The sequence below is a fragment of the Chroicocephalus ridibundus genome, chromosome 1 (genome assembly GCF_963924245.1).
Source record: "Chroicocephalus ridibundus chromosome 1, bChrRid1.1, whole genome shotgun sequence".
In the NCBI taxonomy this organism is placed as follows: Eukaryota; Metazoa; Chordata; class Aves; order Charadriiformes; family Laridae; genus Chroicocephalus; species Chroicocephalus ridibundus.
Genome location: NC_086284.1, coordinates 61,204,780 through 61,220,795, shown reverse-complemented (window position 1 = coordinate 61,220,795; position 16,016 = coordinate 61,204,780). Strand labels below are relative to the sequence as shown.

The following is a 16,016-nucleotide window of genomic DNA, read 5'->3' as shown; positions in this document are numbered from 1 at the left end:
TGCATGCACCTCCGTGAGGTGACAAGGACAGAGGAGGAACCCAGAGGGGTGCCATCCTGTGCCCTCCGCAGAGCCAGTGTCCCTTAGGACACCAGCCACCTCCTCCAGGAGCTACCTGTGGGTGGAAAGGCTCCAGAGGGGCACAGCGTCCGTCCTTCTGCTCCCGGCTCGCGAAGAAACTTCTCCCTGCGGGAAATGTCAAAGTGCCATCCGAGTCCCTCTCCCCCCACGTTTTGGACACAGGTCTTTAATGAGTGGAGGAAAACAGATTAAGAGCCACTGAATGCCTGCTGGGGAGTGGTGGTGGGGAATTGGCAAGAAAATGTTTTGTATGAGTTTCTGCCCTGCTTAGGAGCTTTTGCAGCCCCGTGTAGTAAAATCTGTCTCCTTCTCTCCCCACCTGGCATAACTCCCTCAGGACTGATTGCGCCAGTGTAGGAACCAGTATAGCACAAGCAATTAGCTAATGCAGCCCCTTCTGCTCTATTGTAAAGGTTCGAAATTTGCCCCCAGATGGATCTTTCTAAGAGAAAAGCCTTCAACTGTGACACGAAACACATTTCTAAAATCTTTTTCAAATAATAAAATCGTATAGAGAAACTAAGTACTAACATGAGCTCTCTCGATCTCTATTTATTCATCAATTTTCACATTAAAATTTCACTTGGCCACTTTTTAGAAAGATAAACAACATAACGGTGGCCCATGCTTAAATCCCACCAGTGCTCTCCATCTTTGCATAGAGATGCACCTGAGCCTATACTTCTTAAGGCCGAAGCTCATAAAAGGTGGCAATTTATCACAAATCCCTGAAGCCCCCACTCTGCAGGGTGAGGAATATACATTGCCTAATTAACGTAAACGACAGCAAATGCCCTGCATCCCCGGCCCGAGGGCTGGCAGCGCCACAGCCCGGTGTGCATGGAGGTACCCTGTGATGCCAGCGTCACCCTGGGATGGGATCCAGCTTACTTGGTGGCACCTCCAAACTCTGCCTGCACTCTCTCCTGGGTGAGGGGAGCAGGGAGCTGGGCTGCTCCCTCACCCCCAGCTCCACGTAAAGCCCAGAGATATAAGGCCCTATAAAGTGCAATATAATCCCTGGGGGTTGATGTGTTCCCACACCGCTCCATGCCGGAGCAGTGCTCCGGTGCATCCCTCCCAGGCGGCAGCCCAGAGGAGCCTGCCACCCCCAGGGCACGGTCCTGCTCTCCCAGCATCCGAGGGCTGGATTGGAATGGGATGGATCCCTCGTGGCTGGGGCCATACGTGGAGAGCCCTCGCGGGGGGCGCGACACTGCCGGGAGAGGGAGGGGAGTGGGGAGAGACCTCCCCGGGCGGCGGTGGGAGCTGGATCTGGCCCAAGCACGAGGGCGCATCGTCTCCAAGATACAGTGGCTTGGGGTAGCTTTTCCTAAACAAAGAGCATTATAAGGGAGCCACTGCTGGAAATTTCCATTCCTTTGTTGGGTAGATGCTGTGTAAATAAATGCATTCCTAAGATTTTTCATAATCCTGGAAAGGTTTGTAAAAGAAACTGTATAGTTTGTCAAATCGCTGGAGTTCATATATATTATTCCTCAGCCGCTGGGAACATGATATACAATGGCACAGAATATAATGCAAGAAACATATGCTAAAGATCTTCTTAGAAGCACTCTGTGCATTTGTGGCATGTACAGATATTCCTTCTGTTTTGCCCCATGGGATCTAAAATATTCAACCCGTATTACAGCTGGGATTTGTGAATTACTTACCTTAACTCTAAATAATCCTTACCTGACAGGTGACTTCAGCAGCAGCCTTTAGCTATTCTCTGGTTTAATGTGCGGGTGGTTTGAAACCATTTATAAATTAGTACATGAGAGAAATGTGTAAGCAACCTCTTACTGTACTCTTTTACTTTTCTTTCTTATTTAAAAAACAGATGATTTGGGAAGATCCCGTTAAGATAATGATATTGTGCCTGATGTATTCACAAGTCGAATAGCTCAAAACCGCATTTTCAATGCCTTACTTTCTTGTCTTATATAAACACTAACTACATACAGAAGAGATTATATTCCTGTATCCAGTGCTTTGGTAATGTAAACACAGGAGTTACATAGTAAAGACTATTGAACCTTCATTAATCGAAGTCAGATCTTTTTCTTGAAATAAACTAGTAACTTCTCCCACAAACTCTTGGACTCATTTAATCTGGATTTATAAGATCACTTCCCTGTTTAATGTGGTACAAATACTTAAGCAAGTCGGAAGAGAAACTGTCCTTTAGACTACCAGAGCAATGTGTATTACCCTTCTTCTTCATTTTTGAACACACTCTGACATTTATCTTATATAAGGCTTTCCCAACAGCTACGCCTGCTTTCTTTAGGATGAATTTGAATTTCTTAATTTTGAAAATCATATCCCCTAGTAATGCAATTCTACTGGAAAAATATTGCAATGACACAGAACAATACTGTTCTCTTTAAGCACTTTTCATTTTTAGACCTCAAAGTCACAGACAAAAGAGAGCACTTAATAAAGAGTTGTATAAAATGCAAAATGTACTTTTTCAACGTTTGTCTTCTAATTGTCCAGAATGCAACGTTACCATTTATTTCCTAGATATGCTATTTTTCAGTCAGATTAGAAATGTAAAAAAAACCCAACCCCACAACCAAAACAATCCAGAAACCAAACCAAAACAACCCCTCAGACAGGACTATCTCCGTAAGGTAAGTAAGTCCAAATACTTGTGTCTAGCTGGTTAGCTCTCTAATTTCCTTCTGTTCGGACACTGCCCACAGCATCTCCAATTCTGCAGTGCTCATCCGAGATCCTATTTTTTCCTGACCTCAGTACTTACACTCGGGGGCTGCTATGTCAAAGCATTTCAGCCTCCGGGATGAAGTAGCCTGATGCAGCCTTCTCCCAAAGAAAGATTATTACGGCAATTGTAGCTCTCAAACCGGAATAGTTTACCACTGTATTTTAATATAAAATATTGTTGACTGAAGGCATCAAGCTTTAAACCCAATTAATAACAAGCTATGATCCCAGAGGCTGCAGACCAGTAACTTACCTACCACACAAACAGCTGCACAAATTCCTCGCATTTATTTTTTCCAGGCTTTCAACTTTGATTAATAACATGGCAAAACCATGCAAGTCTCAACCATATTAACCACAGCTATATTTTTAGCCTTACTGACATGAACACTTTAATATAATAAAAGGAAAAGGAAAACAGAAGAGGTGTTTCATTAGGACACGAGGATTACTAAAACTGCTGTGTGGAGTATTTGTCAGGAGGTGGTAGGGAAAGAGTTATTACTTACATTTTAGCATGTTGCTAGGACGCGGAGCAAGAGGCTCCCTCAGTGAGATATGTTTGCTTTGGAAAAAAAATTAAGCGATCAGACCGTCCAAGCTCTTCTTACTGCCACGTTTATAATACCAAATTGCAAACTCGGCTCAGAAGTTTGCAGCACTACACGGAAAACTATTTTTTTCTGATTTTGTTATGAAGCCCGGCAATACAGCAGTGATACAAGATCCAGAAGTTCCCATATTAACCTGCCTGTCCTTTTTTGTTGGTAGACAGGTACATGCAAAAATATATGAAGCACGCGACCTGGTTGGTTACAAAAATAGCCCAAATCACAAACTCTCAGCAAATCTGTTCTTGCAGCTGATTATAGAAGCTTAGAACTATTTTAAAAGCGCTTATTAAAAAAAAAAAAATCCCCAAAACCCAAACAACTCTCTCCACCTCCCCCCCCCCCCAAATGGCTGATATAAGCAAGAAACCAGCATTATGTCAGTAAAGTAACAGCTTCAAAACAAAACCAAATACTAATACTCGCCTAATACAGAATTCTTCAATATTAAACATGTTTGGCTTCGTGATTGTGTGATACTGGGACTAGAGTTAAATTTAGTCCAGTCTCCTCATCGGTTGTTCATATGACAGGGGTATTCCTTAGATGAGTTTCTGACACTAAATTCAGCTGAATGAATAGTATTATGCACATCATGAACACAAACAATAGTTGGCTGCGTGAGTCGTTCGACTTTTTTCTTTCTGCGTCTACCTGCCTACACATTTGCACCGGCAGTATGTTTATAACGATGCCTTTTGTAAGATGGCCAAGCTTTGTAAATCGGAATAATGGGCAAACCCAGCCATACATTTTCTATTTCTAAATTGTTTGCGTGAAGGCGGCTACGTTTCAAAATCGAGGGAACAGAACAAAGGGAAACAGGCATATGGCATCCTAATAGTGACCCTGAAATAACTGCTCAGGACAGCACCCAAATATCGTAGTCATGGACGTGTTGTGAAACACCCAGGTACCAGAGAGGGGATGCGATAGCCCAGCAAAGAGAAGGGCCAAGCAATAGCAAATACCTTGTCACACTTTCACCCTGAGATCATTTCTGCTTGGACCTTTTTAGCATCTCTAATGCACAACACCTGCAGTACCAGAAATGCAGGGGAACGGGGAAGGCACAGGGAAGATTTATTTCTACCCACCAGAAAGTGCAGAAATGTACAGAAAACCTTTATACGGCACCAGAGAAAGTGAGACCTTATGCACAGTTTTATATATGAACTCCACTCCCGAAGAGATTTGTCTCCCACTTGACTGCCACACAAGCACAGGCGAACCGTTCCCGCTCAGCTGCGCTCCCCGCTCTGACACAGGGACTTTGCTTTTTAACTAGCCCGGGCTTGGCTGCAACTAAGATAAACATATTTAGCTGCAACTTTTTTTTTTTTTTTCTTTCAAAAAGAGGCAAACTGGATTATAGCAAATAACCTTTAAGATAATTAACTGACAATGCCGCAACTAGCATAAAATCTTCCTTCAGGCGACCCCTAATTTAAGTATTACTGGCACAAAGTGGAGACAGATTGTGCATCACCACCGCAATATTTACATAGTAGAAACCCACAGAGCAGGAAACGTGAGACTCAATGATGCACTAAATTAGGAACAATCATATTCTAGTGTTAATTTGCTTTCTCCTCTATCCAAATTTCAGGTCCAGCAATTGGTACAAATGCACATAAAACATTCCCATTTTTAATGATTAAGAGCCACAATCTGCAGGCAGTTCTGCTCAAAAGTAAATTCACTCGCTGCTAGGGATGTTTGCAGCATCAAACCCCCAAAAGTGAAACACGTTTACCAACGCAGAGATTTTTTAGAAAACCAAGACTTGCTAATCTGTTTATTTCTCTCCGTAAACGATGTCTGCACAAGCAGTCTCAGCCCTCTGCCAGGCTACCTGCCTTTTCATTGCAAATATTTCCCTACGACGGTAGCACCGTGATTCTGCGGCATAATGGAGAAGCGGTTTTAATTCACCGAGGCTGTAGATATATGCAGGTACTCAAAAGGCTAGGTACTCAAAGAATTCTAGTTAAAACAGTGGGGGTAGAAAAAGACAGCCGCTCTATTTGTAAATATATCGGGGAGTGACACATTTATAATAAATATACACTCTATAGTCCATCCAGACACAGCTTTCACGAGCACTACTCTCAGTTACAGCACGCTTCCTAAGATAAATGCAAAGAGCCATCACCAATCTTTCTAAATCTTAAATATTATTCAAATTTGGCTCCCACTATGGCATATTAACAAAATATTTACCTTGCCTAATCGCTGATGTTCTTCAAAAGCAGAAATCAGTTCTTGTGCCCACTTTATTTTTTCAGGGCTCGGAGAGAACTGTTCCTGGACAACAGCAATTTGGTTGGGGTGAATCACCTGCTTACCTACAAAGAAGATTAATAACACCAGAATCATGCATCGACAAACAGATGTTCAAGCAAAATGTTCCAACCACTTGAGGCTCTCATATGCCTCGCAGACTTTCTTGCTCTTTAACTAATTATTTTACTTGGTTTCTTTTATTTTTTAAGCTGGACAACAGGCAGATAGCCTTTCACCAGATTTTTTTTTTAAGAATAAAAATATCTCGAGCTATGCTTGCATTCAATATCGTTTGACATAACCACGATTCTTTCTCCTCCCTCCCCATTTCAATCCATACATCTTCTCTCCGTCCTTTCAGGTGCAATTGTTTGTCCGGGGCAGTCAATAACACTTAAATATAATGCACTGCTGAATTTAACTATATAAATAACAGCTCCAGCCACATCTAAATAAGTTACATTAAAATGTGTTCAGAAAATGAGACCTGAGGAAGGTGGCAAGAGATTTGTAGGACTGAAAAGTTACCAGTCACATAAGGATCATGCCCTAAATTCTCGGTATTGGTTTAGCATCATAAAATCCTTCACGTTGTTTAAACTGTTGTTGCAATAGTGAGCGGTTGCAGGCAGGTTGCAATATTTATTTAGTCACTGGTATGTTAAACAGCTACCATCCATGCCCTGAAGTTTTATGAAGTGGGTTTTTTTAATCCTTTCTTGTATATGTTAAGAAAATAAAAATAGATGTTGCCTTTTTTTACTAGAGATTTTCAAATGTGAATAGACAGCCACATAATCCATTTTAATCTGTCATTGTGTTTAGCTACCTTAAAACAAATACATATCTAATTTGTTTGACAGTTTTAAAAGTGTAACGTTTGACATTATTAGCTCATTTCTAATGGGAATTTCACAGCCTGGTGCGAGTTCTGCACTTTGGTTTCAAAGTCTTGTAGTAAAGAGAGGCTACCGTAATTCCCAGCTTCCCGCGGAATCAATGACTTCTCCTCTCGGCCAGATCACACAACTAGTTGGAGGGATGAGCCTGATCCTGCAAACCTGCCACCAAGTGAGCAGCCTCCTGCGCACAGAGGATCCCACAGCCCTCCCGTCCCGTCCCATCCCGTCCCGTCCCGTCCCGTCCCGTCCCGTCCCGTCCCGTCCCGCCGCAGGCTGCAGCCCCTCGCGGGAGCCAGATTTTTGCAGGCAAGGAAAAGTTTGAAGCGTCAGGACCTAAGGAGGTTTTTCCCCCCGCACAACGGGGTCCGCTCCCACGTCCTTACTGACGTTAAGCCACCGCACGTCAGAAATCAGCCCCTCGCTCAGAGACTTCTCAAAGTCTCGCGCGTGACCGCAGAGATACACCTATTTAAAATGAAATTGCTGCTGCAAAAAAAACCCACAAAAACAAAACCACAACAACCCGGGATTATTTTTCTCAGACCGCACTGGGTCTGAGCGATAACCCGGAGTACAAAGAAAATCTGGGGATGCTGCAGCACAATTTGCTTCATTTAATGAGCAAAGAAACACTAATTTTTTAGTGTTGTTACATTTCTTTGCTAAAAAGCCGCAAGTAGCTCAATTTTCTTTTATTTCCTATCAAACAACCTTTAATTCATGATCTTACAGGCATCCAAATATCCAGTTTGAAATTTCAATACAGTACCTATTTAAAAAATAGCTCAAAAATAAGAAAAAATTTTAAACTCAGTAAGAACTGTATTTTTTGAAAGGAATTACACAAATTTCCTTAACTGACGTGTTTTACATGAGTCTAATCAGAGGTTTTTTAGTCAATTTAATCAAATGTTACCATTAATAAGATCATGATCTTCCTTATTTGTAATACAACAAATTATCCCTAGCTAAACTACTAATTCAAAATTGAAGGGTGTACAAATAATTCCTGCAAAATCCTAAGGAGCTTAGCTTTCTGGGAAAAATGTAGAATCTATTCTAAATTATATGTAAAGTCAGTCCATAATTATAACAAAAATAAAAATATGCATATATGATTTTTTAAAGTATAAAACATTTCTGAAAAAAGATTTGGTTTTGATAAAGGTATCTGTAGCAGTAAGCCGTACTTTTTATCATTAAAGCACTGCTGAACAATTTACAGATAATAGAATCTAACTTTCGATTTATAGCACTCAGTTGATTTTTTGTTACAGATTATGTATCCAAATAACTGTATAATAGACGTAATGCCACGCAGGAATGAAGCAAATATTTTAAACGGAATTGTTGTTATTGACAAGTTACTGAGAGAGTGCAAAATTGGAAGACATTAAAATTTATGACCATGAAATCCTTTTTACAGTACCACTTGATATATCGTGCTTTAAATCAATACCTGTCAAGTCTTTTAGGTAACTGTATGATGGTGTCATTTTAGTCTTCTACAAAAGACTGCAAAAAGAGAGGAAACCTATAGTGCTTCGTATTTATATCTGGCTTCTCAGCATGTAGCACAGGACTTCTCTATAATGACTAAGTCAGCTGCTAAAGCTTATGGCAAGGTTTACTTAATTTTTTACATAAACATTCCTAAAACTGGTGACCATTTATATAGGCAACACACTGACTTTATGTCCACGGATTCTGGTATCATAAAACATCTTGCTTGTGTGTATGCGTGCGTGTGTGGGTATATATATAAATACATATGCAGCCCCTCCCTATAAAAAAAAGAGATATAAATAAAATAATAAAAAAATACATATACATATAAAAGATCTATTAATTTGTCTAAATTACATGTGAAAACATTTGATTTTATGTAAGCACAGCCACTGAAGGAAGAACAGGCTGCTTGTAAGATAACTAGAAAAGAAAACTCAGCTACAATAAGCAGTGAGGCTCACAATAGTAACTACATAACTGGTTAAGTTCTTCGTTATGTGATTTCGCTTGATTAATCTTGAGTGAACATATTTGCTTAGATAAAGGCCAATTCCACCAGTCTAAATCCGAATATGGGAAAATCTAAGGATTTGCTGAATATTCTGGATGTGCATTAGTTTGGAGGATGGTGCATTTGGCCCTGTGGATGCAAATACGTCTGCACTTCCCCAGCTTCGAGAGCAATTTGGAAGCTTCAGCCCGTTTTAGTCCTGTTGATTTTAATGATTTTGAGTCTTTGTGAAAAAGTAGTAGGAAGGGATCTTAAATATTTAAAAATAACAAGAATCGCGTGTTTCAAACTTGTTATTAAGGCAACATTTCAGTATTTTACTCTCACGTTATCAGAGGACTGTCAGTGGCAAATACGATCTGCAGACTTCTGCTTTATACAAGGTCACGGATTAAGCTAAGATCCATTTCTAATTTTCTGTGATGCATATTAAATTGGAAATATTAAAATGTTTCGTTACTATAGTTTTGGAACAAAATATTTTTGCTTTTAGTTTTGAAATGACGTTTTATTTTAATCAAAACAAGCAAGAAAGATTATAAAAAACATTAAATAACTTAGAGCAAAAGAAACAAAAGAAAAAGTGAAACATTTCGGATCAACCTCAATTTATTTTTTCTTTTTTTACCAAAAATATGAAAAATGCTGTTTTGCTTTGACTTAAACAGACTTTTTGTTTTTGTTTTTGTTTTTTTTTTTTTTTTGCCACCAGATCAGAGAAGTCAGTATTGCCCCATCTCTAGTTATGGTTGGACTGGTTGTCAGGCTGTTTGCTGGATTTTGGAAATGTGTTGATGATAGTTGCGGAAAGGCAGGAGGCAAAGAGCAGGAGCAGGGAGTTCACCTGAATGAAGCCTGTACCTTTTACAGATCTTTACTCCTCGTATGGAAAGGCAAGACACCTCTATGGCCGAGTTAGAAATTCACTTTACGCCCTAAATTGCCACAGGTGACCTTTTTATTTGTCTCCTATCTGGACCCTATCCTGATGTCAGACAACTTCCACCATAAAGTCAGTGGAGTCCAAATCAGCATTAACGTTGCTTGTGCAGAGCATTTCTAAATTTCCTAAATTGGCAGCCTGAGTTAAGTATTTAAATATACATTAAGCATTCCACAAGAGTGCTCCCAAAGGTGCTAGGCATCTGCAACTCCATCTTCTGTCAACAGGAGGTTCAGATGCTTGAATTTTTTCAAAAATCAAGCCTTTCCTTAAGCTAGGAAACATTTGTCTAGATTAGGTAGCCATCAGCAGGTGCTACCATTCAGGAGCTCTATTATTTTCCCAACTTCAATCGCAGATGAATGAAGGGTGGAAGTCCACATGGACGTCGATAATGTAGCTGTGAGGAGCTAACGGCTTTGCCTCCAAAACAAGATCTGGTTTTGCAAATGTCGAAACTCAGCAGACAGTAAGGTAGAGTTTGCGCTGAAGAGCATCGATCTCGATTCTTTTAGTGGCACGTCGAGATCGCTTCAAAGAACGCTTGGTTTATTAGATTATTTTGCTTGGTGCTTTAAGATATCATATGCCACTAACTGTAAAAATATAATTTGATAGGTGGCATCACTAGGACCCACGCCTTTGGTAAAAAAAAACTAAGAGATGTACTATTACTGTATGCATATCCTGAATGACGGTCGAAGACAGATAATGTAAAATGTTTGTCCTATATGCTAGAATTCTCTAATACACGTGTCAAATGTCTCATTTCTATTGCAAACCCCCAATCTTTGGTGGCTGCACTGTCCCACCGGGGTGTCCGAGTGATCTGGTACACCAATCACAGGGTAACAGGCTGCCTTACGGGACGCTGGGGCAAGGAGCCCGCTGCTCTTGCTGTCTGCCAATACCCGTAGGTGTCACCAGCACTTACTGGGAGGGGAGCCAGGGGATGAAAAACAAATCAAAGAAAATAATAAGAAAATAACTTTCCCCTAGCAATTAGCATAGGAGATTTGCTTCTCAACTCCTTCAACTCAAAAGTGTTTTTTAACAACTGGCATTAAAAAAAAATAAAATAGGAGAAAGGGATCCAAATATTTTAAAAAGCAATTGTAGAGTGTCCGATGCGGAGTACAGTATCGCCTTTCCCGGGCTCTGTGATGGGAGAAATCACTGCACAGCCTCTACCCCAGCTCCTCTTCAAAAACAGTCACACGCTTCGTGGGATGTGGTTTTAAAAAGCAGCCTGTGACTTTGGAGGCAAAATTTCCAGCCCCAATTTTAAAGGTGCTAATAAACACAGAAGAGCTTGGTATTACTGAGTTTTTCAATAAATGACCTGAAAGAAAACCCGAGTTATTTGCCTAAGTGACAGTGCATGTAGCAATATATTTAAATTGAAGACGCTATGCATCATTTTGAGACATAGGCAGAAAGCCATACCAGTGAATCCCATTAAGGCACCTTCTCTTGACTGCTTGCGGAGCCCTTCTTCATCTCGGAAATCGATGTAAACAAGGTCTATTGCTTGAAGGCCAAACGCCTTTGCTGTGACTATTATTTTTTGCCTGGCATACAGAATATCGTGAGTTTCCTTACTGCTTGTTGCACCTGGGAAAACAATGAAAACAAAGAAAAGCTCTCAAGAGTGCTTGAAACCTTTCTTTTTTAAATATTTCCTACTTAAAAAAAGGAAAGTTTGAGATTTCATTTATCAATTTAGAAAACCAAAGAGGGGTGCAAGGCTGTATTGTCAAAATAATACTCTTATGAGGAAAAAAAAGCTGATTTAGCAGTAAATAAAGAAATCTCTCTTTAAACACTAGCTTATAAAATTCAGGTTTTGATTCAGTTCAAATCAGAAGTTGTAAGCCTGAAGTCAGCGGAAGTTCTGGTTGGTAAGGACTGTGGAGCTGGGACTAATGTGAAGTAATTATTTGGTTATATTATTTACTGTACGTACAGTGAGAAGCATTACAGCAAGAGAAGATTTATACAAATTCATATACTGGGTACAACTAAATGGTTAAAAAATTCACACTGAGAACAGAATTGCACTTTCCTTGGTTGTGATTCTTGTCACAACTGATGTCCTAAGCTGAATATTTAAGCTTTAGTATTTGGATGAAAAATGACGGTAGACAGCTTCTGAGAAGCAAAAGTATTCATGAGACTTCATGTGCTCACAGGGCACCAGCGAAGCAACGTGCTCACGTGAAGGCTGATGTAAAAAAAATAAAATAATATGTTCCCTTTCCTTAGGGCCACTATTTAGCTACAGATTTCCAGTTTGTAAGGAATATTTTAGTAAAGCAATGATAATTTTTACATTAAATAGTACTTATTTTTAATTTGTTGATAGCTCTGCACTACTATCTTTAAACTGAATCAGATTAATAAGAAGCAAAGTGGCCTCTCATAAAAGATATTTTAAAATACTTTTCATTTTTGAGGAAGACTAATAGTGCTTTTGCGTGAATGCATGGCCGTATTGATGTGGGACATATTTAAAGTACATTTATGAAAGCAAAATGTAACAGAAGAGTATTTGTGTACGATGTCAAAAGCCTGACTGATAACTGTCTGTAAAACCATGATAAAGTAGACACCAGGTTTTTAGGACTTAGAAGCATGTGCATGTCTCTTACAGATATCATATTTTAAAATAATTTCAGTGACTCAACAAGTTTTGTTTTGGGCTTGTTTTTTTTTTCATTAATTTTTGATACTGCATGGCAAGAAGCAAAAGAGAGTGTCAGCGCCCTGTAACACACAGGGATCACGTTGTAACGTCCTGGTGATGCATTCCGCGTTGAGGGAAATTAAGGAGAAAAGTGAAAATGTAAAACGCAGAATCGCGTGTTGTCATTACTTTTAATTATTGCTGTTGGAAAAGCAATGGCCATAAATGACATGGGGCTTCTCCAATGCAAATGGCATACGTTAACATTTATAGTAAACACACAGGTAACAACCTATGCTGGCACGGAAATCCTCTCCTCCAAAGACAACTGCATCCAAATGAAAGCCAACCTGGGATCCTGCTCTCAGTGCCTCTTCACAGACAGCCTTTAAAGGAGAACAGAGTATTAATTTCTACAGAAATTCAGGATGCAGGGAAACTACAGAGGATAGTACAGCAACCCCGTGTTACCAAAATCCTCCAGCTAAAATTGCTCCTATTAAGCAAAGCCGTTGTACCTGCTCGACCCTGCGCAGTGCTTTAAAGTGACTCAGCAAAAGAGAAAACATTATCTTTCCCTAAGCACCTTTATGCCTAGACTGTGTAAATACAGGACGTCGTGGCAGATTCCCTGCCTCCTGGTTGACATAATGCCCTGGGTAGTGCTGCGATCGCTGCTTCAGATCTTTATGTAACAACATGAAACAAAACATTTGTCAGACACTGCTTAAAAGCAAACAAAAAGTATTAAACTTGATTAGTCTGACATGTAATACATCCGCATGAGAAACAGAAATAAAGATCAGAATCTCTTTTATTACATAAATACTATGAACGGTTTAAAATGGTTGCAGATTCCTTACAGGATATAAGGATTCCTTACAGGATTGCCCATTTAAAGTCTTCTGGTGCGTATAACTAAAAACTAGCTAAGGAAGTTAAAAATGCAACAAGTGCTGCATAAAAGTCTTAAAATAAAAGCAATAAAATTTTTGCTGCTGTAGCTATTCTATGAAGAAGTGCATTTCCAAAATATTACTATTTTATGTGGATGTTTGGGTAATACTAATATTTCTTAAGGCTAAGGTACGTGGGGAGAGACAGATGTAATTACTAATGGGTGTTCTTCTATGGCAGCTGGTGGGACAAGAAATTATCCTTTAACAGAGCGCTTTAAAAGGCAACTCTCCTGCCAACATCAGGAACTGCAATATTAAAATTTCCACTATAAAATACTGTAGGTGAAGAAAAACCTCAGCCGGTTTAAAATATGGTTTAACTCTGCGTACGTGCACACTGGACGGGAGCGTGCCTATTTGATTACTGCTTTGTTATGTTCCCAGGTACACGTTAGCATGTCTTGTAAGATAAATGGCTGTATCAAACGAGCAGGCTGCCCGTGAGGCCTGCCGGTACTTCGGGAGGTACTTCTGATGTCTGTGTCCTCAGCTGGTCCGAAACTTTTCCCTTAGAGCTTGGGAGGGGAATGCTGAATTCCTGGTGCACGCAGGAGACCTTCCGATTCGTTACCACGCTGCCTCGCCTGTCTGAAAAACCTGGACTTGATAGTAAAGGCTGGGGAGTGATTTATATTAAAATGCCCTTTAAAAATAAGATTTGATCTAAAATTACCCTAAAAAAGGAGCACATTCTTCAGATATTTGCTATTTCCAGTTAATTCTAATCTTAACATTAAACACCCCATCTTATACACAGAAAAACGATAATGTGAAATTCCATTGTAATGTTATCAGTAGAAACCATTATAAAGATGCCAGTTTAGCAATACCGAAATGATGATTAATTCTTTCTTCTAATTAAAATGTTATACCAAAGTCGAGTTCGATAGCTACTGAATAGCCAAGTGTATTGCAACACTGTGAGTATTTCAAATCTTTGGAGAAGGCCATTTCCACTCCAACTATGTGAAAAATGATAACAGTAATGCAGAGAGGTTTTGTTATGTGCATGGACTATCTGGAACGGTTCTGTCACTGAAATATTTTGAATTTATGAAGGCCTTTACAATACAAGCATGAGAGTTAACTGTATAAACGTTTTAGGGGATTGAACAATATGGTTAGTATTTTTTAACCTCTCTTCCTTGCTGAAATTAGGGGGAGACTGGGGAGTATTCTGCTTATCCTAGTTTGCTGAGATGGCAAAATATGAACGCTTCAAGACCTGCTTACCTTAAAATTGAGCAAGCCCACTGCAGTTTCCACAAAGGGGATAAAATTCATTGGTTCTACAAGTGTTCGGCCTTTTAGGTGATGTAAGAATTTGTCTGAAAACTAAAACTAGACAGTATGAGCTATCAGAGAGGGGAAAAAAAGAGCACAGTCTACATGTATATATAACACGTTAGATTTTCACCTGGCTGTAACAACACCCCTCCCCGCCCCGAAAACATAATTAAAAAAAATTAAAGCAGCTTTTAATAAGGCCTGCGATTTGAAACTACAGCATTCCCATATATTTCTAAGTTTGGAGGTTTGGTTTGCCAAAAAAAAAAAAAAAAAGAAAAAAAAAATCCAAGCTTAGCACCTCTCACCCTGGTTTAGTGAAATGCAAATCCTCCGGCCCTGGAAAACAATGAAGTGCTGCTGTACCTGAGGTCCGGTTTTGTTTCAGGTCCAGCACTGCCATCACTGGAAGTGCTCCCCAGCCTTCTAAGTGGCATCCGTATTATTCATTACGGCACCGTTACCCTTTTGTTCAATAGGCTTTTCTTCATAATTTTTTAGCTTACCTAGGAAGGCCTTAAAAAGGAAGTTTAATTCTTTGAAGACCAAAGCTTGCCAATTTTTTCCATGAGACCAGTTCACAGCTAGCTCTGAGCTGCCAGTGGGGTAGCCCAAATTCCAAAATCTATCATCTGGAAACATACAAAAGCTCTTGCACAGATTTTTCCCCTTTCAAAAGGGAAAAAAAAAAAAAAAAAAAGGGGGAAAAAACCCTCAGCCCTATATTGTAAATCTATTATGTCTGCCCAGATCGAGTAATTTACGCGGAGATAAACATATCGCAGGTACGGCAAAAATATGTTAGTAAATAAAGACAAAAATAACATATGCATATATTTTAAATTTAAGGAATATTCAACTATTAATGGATATCAAAGGAAAGGGAATTTTAATCATCTCTCCATTCAGTCTCAGTTGGGTAAATCATATCTAAGAGATTTGCATAAATATAAACCATCAAAGACTTTTCATCTTCAAAGGGGGTTTCAAGACCCTATAAGCTTTGTACTGTAATCATCGCAGGTCACAACCCTGCAGGAATAAGGCTGCTATGGCAACATAAAAAACTAATGCTTAAGGCTTAGCATAATATTCTGACTAATAGAAAGGAAACTCATTTTAAAAGCTGGCAGCCTATTTACCAGAAGCTGGATTAGAGGTGTTATTTCCCCTTTTAGCTTCCCCCCACCGCCCCTCCCCAAAAGAAGGAAAATCTAATCACCCAGATCTTGAAAAAAAGCTTTCCAGCAATTTGCAGTAACTTTACAATTAGGCCAAAATAAATCACAGCTTTCTTCGGTGAAGAATTCTGCCCTTCCCATCCCTGCTTTGCATCGTCACCGTGGCCCTCTCAGTAACTTTTCTTTGGAGAAGAGAATTTCACCCAAAAATGTGCAAGGAGAAAAAAAAAAAAATCAATGCAATTCGCATGTGTGAGCGTACAGTATAGCAGGCACTATACTGACAGAAAATAGTAAACTTCATCCAGGCAAATGCAGAAAATG

At 39.6% G+C, this 16,016-nt stretch overlaps 1 protein-coding gene across 2 annotated transcripts in view; it reads right to left on the bottom strand.

The window, feature by feature from the left end:
• The window catches only part of CLYBL (citramalyl-CoA lyase), a 178,023-nt gene that overhangs the window by 10,021 nt on the left and 151,986 nt on the right, over positions 1 to 16,016 (bottom strand). For both annotated transcript variants that reach the window (XM_063336985.1, XM_063336992.1), the window contains exons 4-7: positions 14,458 to 14,559; positions 12,558 to 12,651; positions 11,026 to 11,193; positions 5,652 to 5,776 (exon numbers count right to left, since the gene is read on the bottom strand). In XM_063336985.1, coding sequence (XP_063193055.1) covers positions 5,652 to 5,776; positions 11,026 to 11,193; positions 12,558 to 12,651; positions 14,458 to 14,559 — 489 coding nt within the window. The remainder of the gene's footprint in view (positions 1 to 5,651; positions 5,777 to 11,025; positions 11,194 to 12,557; positions 12,652 to 14,457; positions 14,560 to 16,016) is intronic.